The following is a 10000-nucleotide window of genomic DNA, read 5'->3' as shown; positions in this document are numbered from 1 at the left end:
TCATTCACTCACTCTCTCACACTCACACGTACACACTCATTCACTCACGCACTCACACACATTCACTCTCTCACACACACACACACACACACACTCAAACGTACACACTCATTCATTCACTCACTCACTCTCACACACACTCTCTCTCTCACACACACACACTCAAACGTACACTCATTCACTCACTCACTCTCTCTTACACACACACACACACGCACAAACACACACTGTCACTCTCACACACAAACACACGCACAAACACACACTGTCACTCGTATAGCGAGGGCATTATTTTCACATGTATTTCACATGTTCACAAAGTTTTTTTCTGTAAGTGTTTATATTGAATCACAGTAAACGGGAGCGGGGAATAAAGTGTCCTTATTATATCAACAATACTAAAATTTAGCATCTATACTTTAATTCTCAATGTTGAAGTGAAACATGAAGCACAGTATGGAGCTAGAATTGTGTCTTTATTACATGCGAGAAAATAAATGATCTGAGAGAAAAAGTTATCACACTGATAGCAAAAAAGCATTTCATGAGAGAAAGAATATTTGAGAGAAAAAGTTTTCATACCAATAGCAAAAAATAATAATATTTGAGACTAAAAAAAAGTTTTGAAAGTATTTTCTCACAGAACATAAATGTGAATTTTTTTATTATTATTTCTGAGAAAAAAAATCTCTCTCAAAATACTTTGAAAAAAACTCTCAAATATATATTTTTTTGCTATCAGTGTGAAAACATTATCTCTAAAAAAAAAAAAGTGTTTCTCTCAAAATGCTTTTCTTTGCTCTCGATGCAATTTCTTGCTCTCGTGTCTGGATTTTGCTTTCGCTGTGAAAATTGTGTCACGTTCCTATTGGCCAGTCGGGTGAGCATCGTCTTGTCTTGGGAGTCGAACTGAATCATTACACCATTGTTCGGTTCACCGGCATAGATGCCGCCTCTGCCTTAGTTGAGCACGGACACTCAGGGGCGGGGGGGGGGGACAGTAAATGCTAGGGGGGTTCGGGGGAATTATTTTATATATATATATACAGAACGTCATTAATAGGTGGGCCTGGTGAATATACGGAGGGGCAATATCAATATCAGATATATGTACAATAACATTACGATGTCCAGCAATTGATTTAAATAGTAGGCTACATGGGGTTTAAGTTGTCATTTAATGAGATGTAGCCTAATATATGTTGTCAGTGCCAAGAATTTTCGTGTGACTAAATACATAGATTCGCCTATTTGAATAACGTATACCTTAATGGTCCAGTGGTAGAACCTTCGCCAAGCGTGTCAGAGGTTCTGGGTTCTAATCCGCACTTGCATAGTTTTTTTTTTTTTCTTGTATAGTTTTTTTCTCTCATCAAAACCGATTATGTTCATCAGTGGTTGTATATCAAGCAGGGACACGTTTGTGGGCATTATGTTTTGTGATTTCACCAGAACGAAGATAGAGTATCCGCAACGGATTGAAGCGCGCGTCCGAGTGAAGACAGTGCGGCGTGTGCGCGAGCCACACGAGAAAACACTGTATCGCGCCACTGATCGCAGCGGCAACGAGCACTTTCATCACTTGAGTTAAAAAACACATTTCAGCCCTAGATCGTCTCTTATTTAAAAAATAAAAAACCTTACGGCGAAATGACAATATCCTCCACACACTCGTGTGTAAGGCGGCCTCCTGTATTTTTCAGCAAGTTCAGCATCACTGAAGATTAAACATTAAAAAAATAGCACTCATATTCATGAATGAATGTGTATTATATTGTGTATTATATGCTCAACTAAGGCAGAGGCGGCATCTATGCCGGTGAACCGAACAATGGTGTAATGATTCAGTTCGACTCCCAAGACAAGACGATGCTCACCCGACTGGCCAATAGGAACGTGGCCCCACCCATGACACAATTTTCACAGCAAAAGCAAAATCCTGACACGAGAGCAAGAAATTGCATCGAGAGCAAAGAAAAGCGTTTTGAGAGAAACACTTTTTTTTTAAGAGAAAATGTTTTCACACTGATAGCAAAAAATATATATTTGAGAGTTTTTTTCAAAGTATTTTGAGAGAGATTTTTTTTCTCAGAAATAATTTTAAAAATTTCAAATTTATATTTTTTTATGTTCTATGAGAAAATACTTTCTCTCAAAACTTTTTTTAGTCTCAAATATTATTATTTTTTGCTATTGGTATGAAAACTCAAATATTCTTTTTTCTCTCATGAAATACTTTTTTGCTGTTAACTTTTTCTCTCAAACTTTTTTTTCTTCTCTCAGGCCCCGTTTACACGTACATGGTTATTTTGAAAAACGGAGACATTTCCCTTCGTTTGCACCCTTCGTTTACACGCAAACGGAGGATTCGCCAATGAAACCGATTCTTTCTAAAAACTCCGGCCAGAGTGGAGATTTTGAAAATCTTCGTTTGCACGTTTGCATGTAAACAGAGAAAAACAGAGTTTTAGGCAGCGACGTCACAGAATGTGACTATTTTCGGGATTCTGATTGGCTAAGGTGGGCTTGAGCTTCTCGTTACACTGCCACCTACAGGTTTGGCATGCTCTTGACAGCATATACACAGGTTCGTGTGCACGATGTTATTTTTGAAAACGAAGAGGGGAGAAATGTCCGTTTATGAAAATAGCCATCCACGTGTAAACGTAGCCTCAGATCATTTATTTTCTCGCATGTAATAAAGACACAATTCTAGCTCCATACACAGAAGTGTCGTGAGATCATTAAAACTAGCAGAACCTCGATAAAGAATGAACACAGTTGAATCATTAATCAGGATTGATGACAGGAATCGAGGCGAGTTCAGTCAGAACGCAAACAATATCTCGAGTGAAATAATATAACAACAATCTGAAGTTGAAAACAATACTATCTGGAGTTTAACAAGGATTATTAGATGATCTCGTGAGAAACTAACCAGCTCTCCCTTAATAACTCTGGCGTTCGTTCCTGCACACGAGCTTTAAAGTAAAGATTGTAAACAGCAGAAATCACATCTTAATGTCGATCATACCTCTGTAAATATGATTCTGTCGTTAATAAAAGCCAAGGGCACGCGAGCTCTGCACGCTGACGCAACGTCACTGACGCACAAACGGTCTCGCACCTCATTGGCTCGGCTTCTCGCCCTCGACTCTCATTGGTTGTTGAATGCAGACGTCAACAAACTGAAGCAAATAAAATTGTTAAAGTTGTTCCTAATTATTATATTCTGGGGGGAATAAGGCTCAAAAGGCTTTCAAATCTCAGCACAATCTTTTTATAAAAGTGTATTACCGTAAAACTAGAGAATGGCTAAATGAAGAGCAATCAAGTGTTGGCTCTTTGACAAAGTACTTTTGTTTCTGCGTCTTTTAATTCCATAAATGTAAATGTATAAGCTCTGTAGAATGATTAAACTAAAATATCGTATACAGAAATAAAATCCAGAATCCTGTGATTGGTCCATTCTGACCAGCGCTGAGTAAAGTATCATGTATCACGTGACAGCGTCCGTTCGCGGTGTTTGTTCAGCAAGAGCGGGAAACAATTCAAACTAAAGATAATTTAACGGTCATTTCATTGTGAGGAAAGATTCGGACATCGCGTCTGACAGGTTTTTACTTATAAAACCTTTAATAATGTTCAATAACTCAACTTTTCTTGGAGAAATATACATTTTAGCATTTGGTTTTTAATCAAAATTAATTTTAATAGCAGATATATGGTTTGCTTGTTTGTGTTTTATGTTTTACATGCCTTTTTCTTTGCAGTAAAAGGTAAAACAGTGTTCGTGAAGCTCATACAACAATAGTTAGAAGCTCTCTTGTGTATATATATATATATATATTCCATGTGTGCTGATTTTACAAGAAGCTCGGAAATGTCATTCTCCATTCTTCTTATTCAAGTGCGTCATGTTCGATTACACGTCAATGCTATTTTTTTATTCTTAATGCAGAACATGGGATTTCAGCACTTTATTGGAAGGGAAATTATCTAATAATTTTTTAATGTGTCTTCAGAAAACCTAATTTCATGGTGCAAGGTGATCATTTCTGTAACTTCAGAGCTGAAGGCATCACAATAGCGCCACCTGCTGACCACATTACTGTAGTCTTTCTCATCAAACTATACAACAGCAAGCTGAGCAAAACAAAGCAAGACTATGATTGAATCGCACTGCATGTGTTTATTAGTCGTTTTCTCCAATATTAGAAACAGTGCATCATAAAGAAAAAACAATATCAAATTTAAACCATGAAAAAAAGATGACGAACAGAAGCTGAAAGAAACACAATCCCTTATTTGCAGTGGTATAAACTTCGCAATAGATATATTCATATTTACATATTAATTTATAATTACATGGGAGAAGAAACTAAATGTACAATGCTACAAAAAGTATTTACAAATCAATAAATAGACGTACGCACGCACACAAACCAAATGAAAGGCGAAAGTACAAAGGACAATTCATATTGTACAAAAATTACAAAAAAGAACATACAAAACCAGAGTGTGTGAGTCTTTCTTCTGTGTTTTTCTTAAATAGAAAGAAATGGCACCAGATATGTGTGTTTTTCCGATCGGATCTGAGAGATCTTGGCAAACGTTTGGTTTTCCTGAACAGGCAGTGCTGATCTCACTGGACTTTAAAGGCGCAGAGATCTTTGGCCCTTTTGGTTTTGTCGTCATGAAACACAAGACATGAACACACATACAAAGACATTAAAACATATATCAAGCACATGCGCACACACACACACACACACACACACACTCGTACGGTCACGTATAAAGGATTCTAGGAATATGGCAGGTCCGTGTCTCCCAGCTGTGTGTATCCAGTCAAGAACCATCACTGAACTACAGGTAAAACAAAACATACTCTCATTACACTTCATGTTAATGTGTCTTTATGTGTGCAGATTCACATTTCACGTTGTTTCTCTCTTAGTGCAGTTCATCACGACCGCAGCCAACGTCCCTGAACACCTCGAATCCTCGCCTTTACTTCAAACGCTGCGGTCGGATATTAGTGTGGGGACAGAAACCGCATCACACTGCAGAAGGACCGAGACTAGGACAGAATCTCTCGATGAGATACGGAGACGTCGCTGAGATGGAGACGTTCACTATTGAAGACTTCTGAATTCTGTTCATCTTGTTCATTGATAAACAAACACCTTTTCCTTTTTTTAATCTCATTTTTTTAACAACAAAACCACTTCCGGCTCTGAATGAGTGAATGAACGTGAGAAATCAAAGCATGAGACATTTCATCGGCCTGAGCGTAACGAGGAGAAACATTCTGATGATGCGTGCGTGTCATGTGATCAGTCGTATGACCACAGCATCATGTGACGGAGAACAGTGGCATTCTGGGACCGTAGTTCACGACTCGCTGCTTTGATGCTCCGGTCCGGATCAGCTGACTTCACAGACTAACGTTGGGAGATTCGGGAATGACTGTAAACACAGATTTGCGTGAGGTTGTCCTGGTTCCTGCCAAACCTCAACGTTCAGCCACTCGGGATTCAGCAACACGAGCTCGGAGATTCAGAAGATTCCCTTGGCGATCTTCAGCCCTTTCTGCTTCATGCGAGGAAGAGTAGAGCTGGCCACGTGTTTGCTTCGGCTTCCTCGCGGGAAACCTCTCTTCTTCAGGACAAAGTCATAGTTGGCCGTCGAGTTCATGGCGTAAAAAACGTTGGCGTTGTCGGGAATCTTCAGCTCTGAAACAGAACAGCAGAATAATCACTGAAAGATGATGACGCAAAAATCAAAGCAGGTACTGTTCATAGCAGCTGTTTTATTCTGTATTCATAGTTTAATGATGACACTACACGCTCTCACACACACACTCTCACACACACACACACACACACACACTCACTCACTCACTCACACACACACTGTATTCATAGGTGTTTTCTGATGACTGACCCTTCTCCTCGCTGATCTTCTGCACCAGCTCGTAATCCTCGGCTCGCTCGCGGTCTAGGTTGTGTTTGACCATGGCTTTCCTCACCACAGCAGGAGTCTTATCCTGACTGGTGACCTGGAACAAACACACACACGCACAATCACACACACATCCTGAGAGCACATGGAACACAAGTTCACTTTCAGCAAGGATAAATTGACTGTCTCGGAGTGAAATTATCAAAAGTCAGCCATTTTAAGAGCCAGTGGCTCCAAAATAACGTTTGCGAACCCTTGAGACTTTCCTGAAAATCTGCATAAATTGGACCTTCATTGCAATCGGACCTTATAAATTCAGACCTGATTCTCTGAAACTCTAATAATCCTCTTTAAATCAGCTGATAGAGGTTCATAAACTTTGTCCAATAGATATTTACTCCTGGGTCAATGAATGAATGAAACGACACACAGATCTGTGCAGTATTTGTGTATAGTGATATGACTAGATGATGATAGTCAAACCAGAGTGTATTCAGACACCTTCAACATTCCTCACATTATCACAGTTTATTTGCTATAGTTTAGAAAATGGTAATAAATTATGACAAGAACTTATTCTTGTTAAGAGTTAACAAATCAGTTGATATTTCACTGGTTTTGTCTGTCCTTCTGTTAGACTGTCTCACAAATGAATTATGTTGAATATCTGTCAGCTGTTAAATTTAAGAACACAATTAGATAATACCAGTTTAGCACAATAAATTGCACCCACTAGTAAAAAATCTGGTGTCTGAATAATTTTTGGTTTGACTGTATCATCAGGCCAAAAAACAACAACTAAAGGGTTCAAACTTGTAAGCATCACTGTATCACTCATGGTAATTAATGTAATTCATGTTTATTTTATATGATAAACAGTTTTGGTACTGTTGGGACTTTATGTCCGATGCTCCCCCAGTCTCACCAGTATTCTCACCGGTATGCTCCTCCAGTTTCACCAGTATGCTCCCCCAGTCTCACCAGTATTCTCACCAGTATGCTCCCCCAGTATTCTCACCGGTATGCTCCTCCAGTTTCACCAGTATGCTCCCCCAGTCTCACCAGTATTCTCACCAGTATGCTCCCCCAGTCTCACCGGTATGCTCCTCCAGTCTCACCAGTATGCTCCCCCAGTCTCACCAGTATTCTCACCAGTATGCTCCCCCAGTCTCACCAGTATTCTCACCAGTATGCTCCTCCAGTTTCACCAGTACGCTCCCCCAGTTTCACCAGTATGCTCCCCTCAGTCTCACCAGTATGCTCCCCCAGTCTCACCAGTATTCTCACCAGTATGCTCCCCCAGTATTCTCACCGGTATGCTCCTCCAGTTTCACCAGTATGCTCCCCCAGTCTCACCAGTATTCTCACCAGTATGCTCCCCCAGTCTCACCGGTATGCTCCTCCAGTCTCACCAGTATGCTCCCCCAGTCTCACCAGTATTCTCACCAGTATGCTCCCCCAGTCTCACCAGTATTCTCACCAGTATGCTCCTCCAGTTTCACCAGTACGCTCCCCCAGTTTCACCAGTATGCTCCCCTCAGTCTCACCAGTATGCTCCCCCAGTCTCACCAGTATTCTCACCAGTATGCTCCCCCAGTATTCTCACCGGTATGCTCCTCCAGTTTCACCAGTATGCTCCCCCAGTCTCACCAGTATGCTCCCCCAGTCTCACCGGTATGCTCCTCCAGTCTCACCAGTATGCTCCCCCAGTCTCACCAGTATTCTCACCAGTATGCTCCCCCAGTTTCACCGGTATGCTCCTCCAGTTTCACCAGTATGCTCCCCTCAGTCTCACCAGCATGCTCCTCCAGTCTCACCAGTATGCTCCCCCAGTCTCACCGGTATTCTCACCAGTATGCTCCTCCAGTTTCACCAGTATGCTCCTCCAGTCTCACCAGCATGCTCCTCCAGTCTCACCAGTATTCTCACCGGCATGCTCCTCCAGTTTCACCAGTACGCTCCTCCAGTTTCACCAGTATTCTCACCAGTATGCTCCCTCAGTCTCACCAGTATGCTCCTCCAGTCTCACCAGCATGCTCCTCCAGTCTCACCAGTATGCTCCCCCAGTCTCACCGGTATGCTCCTCCAGTTTCACCAGTATGCTCCCCTCAGTCTCACCAGTATGCTCCCCCAGTCTCACCAGTATTCTCACCGGTATGCTCCTCCAGTTTCACCAGTATGCTCCTCCAGTTTAACCAGTATGCTCCTCCAGTCTCACCAGTATGCTCCCCCAGTCTCACCAGTATTCTCACCGGTATGCTCCCCCAGTCTCGCCAGTATTCTCACCGGTATGCTCCTCCAGTTTCACCAGTATGCTCCTCCAGTTTAACCAGTATGCTCCCCCAGTCTCACCAGTATGCTCCCCCAGTCTCATCCGTATGCTCCCCCAGTCTCATCCGTATTCTCACCAGTATGCTCCGGCAATCTCACCAATATTCTAACCAGTATGCTCCCGCAGTCTCACCAGTATGCTCCCCCAGTCTCACCAGTATGCTCCCCTAGTCTCACCAGTATGCTCTCCCAGTCTCACCAGTATGCTCCCCCATTCTCCCCAATTTGCTCCTCTAGTCTCACCAGTATGCTCTCCCAGTTTCACCAGTATGCTCTCCCAGTCTCACCAGTATGCTCCCCCATTCTCCCCAATTTGCTCCCGCAGTCTCACCAGTATGCTCCCGCAGTCTTACCAGTATGCTCCCCCAGTCTCACCAGTATGCTACCCCAGTATGCTCCCCCAGTCTCACCAGTATGCTCTCCCAGTCTCACCAGTATGCTCCCCCATTCTCCCCAATTTGCTCCCCAGTCTCACCAGTATGCTCCCGCAGTCTCACCAGTATGCTCCCACAGTCTCACCAGTATGCTACCCCAGTATGCTACCCCAGTATGCTCCTCCAGTCTCACCAGTATGCTCCCCCAGTCTCACCAGTATGCTCTTGTACAGGTTTCCGTTGTCCACATCCATGCTGACCCTGATGATGCAGCAGTCGTCCACCTGCTGGTTGTAGAGCGGCAGAGAGAGAGACGAGTAGCTGGACACGCCCGACACCGAGCGCTTGTGTGAGCGGGCGAGCGAGACCGACACCGAAGATGAGGAGGCACTGCTGGAGCCAGAACCAGAACCAGAACCCAGACCTGATGCATCCAGAGACGACAGAGAAGAGGACTCCCAGAACTGCAAGAGAGAGAGAGAGAGAGAGAGAGAGAGATTGAAGACGTTTGAGCTTCTGATTTAATTAGTGACAGAGGAATGATGATTCCAGACCAGATACAATCCACAGTCTCAGTGAGTGACCATCATGTGGTGACCACAAACACACACTCACACACACACACAAAAAGACACGCACATCAGAAACGCTGACACAACGAACGGCAGTGGTGATGAGCTCGGCCAGAATGGATGAGAGAGATGACTGGACGTGCGAGAGACGGGAGTGAGAGAGAGAGAGAGAGAGTGAGAGAGATAAGAGATAGTGAGAGAGAGTGATAGAGAGAGTGAGATGAGAGTGAATATATGAGAGCGAGTGAGATTAGAGAGAGTGTGTGATAGAGAGAGTGAGATAAGAGAGAGAATGAGTATAGAGAGTGTGAGAGTGATAGAGTGAGATGAGAGTGATAGAGATAGAGTGAGATATGAGAGTGAGTGAGATGAGAGAGAGAGAGTGATAGAGTGATAGAGAGTGTGATAGAGTGAGATAGAGAGTGTGTGTGATAGAGTGAGATAAGAGAGAGAGAGTAAGATGAGAGTGATAGAGATAGGGTGAGATATGAGAGCGAGTGAGATGAGAGAGTGATGGAGTGAGAGAGAGAGTGAGATGAGAGTAATAGAGAGAGTGAGATATGAGAGAGAGAGAGTGAGAGAGAGAGAGAGTGAGATGAGAGTTATAGAGAGAGTGAGATGAGAGTGATAGAGAGTGAGATATGAGAGAGAGTGATAGAGAGAGTGAGATGAGAGTGATAGAGAATGAGAGAGAGTGATAGAGAGTGAGATAAGAGAGAGAGTGAGAGAGTGATAGAGAGAGTGAGATGAGAGTGA

At 42.8% G+C, this 10000-nt stretch overlaps 2 protein-coding genes across 7 annotated transcripts in view; both read right to left on the bottom strand.

Moving 5' to 3' along the window:
• The window catches only part of plgrkt (plasminogen receptor, C-terminal lysine transmembrane protein), a 19651-nt gene extending 16536 nt beyond the window's left edge, over positions 1-3115 (bottom strand). For 2 of the 3 annotated variants that reach the window (XM_084136260.1, XM_084136262.1), the window contains exon 1: positions 3035-3115. The gene's annotated coding sequence lies outside the window, so the exon portion shown is untranslated. Of the gene's footprint in view, positions 1-2938 lie in introns of all 3 variants that reach the window. The other variant, XM_084136261.1, reaches the window with a different exon arrangement.
• Positions 3116-4172: 1057 nt separating this feature from the next.
• LOC311096857 (ral guanine nucleotide dissociation stimulator) overlaps positions 4173-10000 on the bottom strand; it is a 40053-nt gene continuing 34225 nt past the window's right edge. For all 4 annotated transcript variants that reach the window (XM_084136246.1, XM_084136245.1, XM_084136243.1 and 1 more), the window contains 3 exons: positions 8888-9136; positions 5950-6064; positions 4173-5738 (listed from right to left, as the gene is read on the bottom strand). In XM_084136246.1, the coding sequence (XP_083992372.1) occupies positions 5563-5738; positions 5950-6064; positions 8888-9136 (540 nt within the window). In that variant the 3' untranslated portion in view covers positions 4173-5562. The remainder of the gene's footprint in view (positions 5739-5949; positions 6065-8887; positions 9137-10000) is intronic.

Source organism: Abramis brama (genome assembly GCF_963993115.1).
Source record: "Abramis brama genome assembly, chromosome: 15".
Lineage (NCBI taxonomy): Eukaryota > Metazoa > Chordata > Actinopteri > Cypriniformes > Leuciscidae > Abramis > Abramis brama.
The sequence above is the reverse complement of the archived record's forward strand: the minus strand, read 5'-3'. Positions and strand labels throughout refer to the sequence as shown.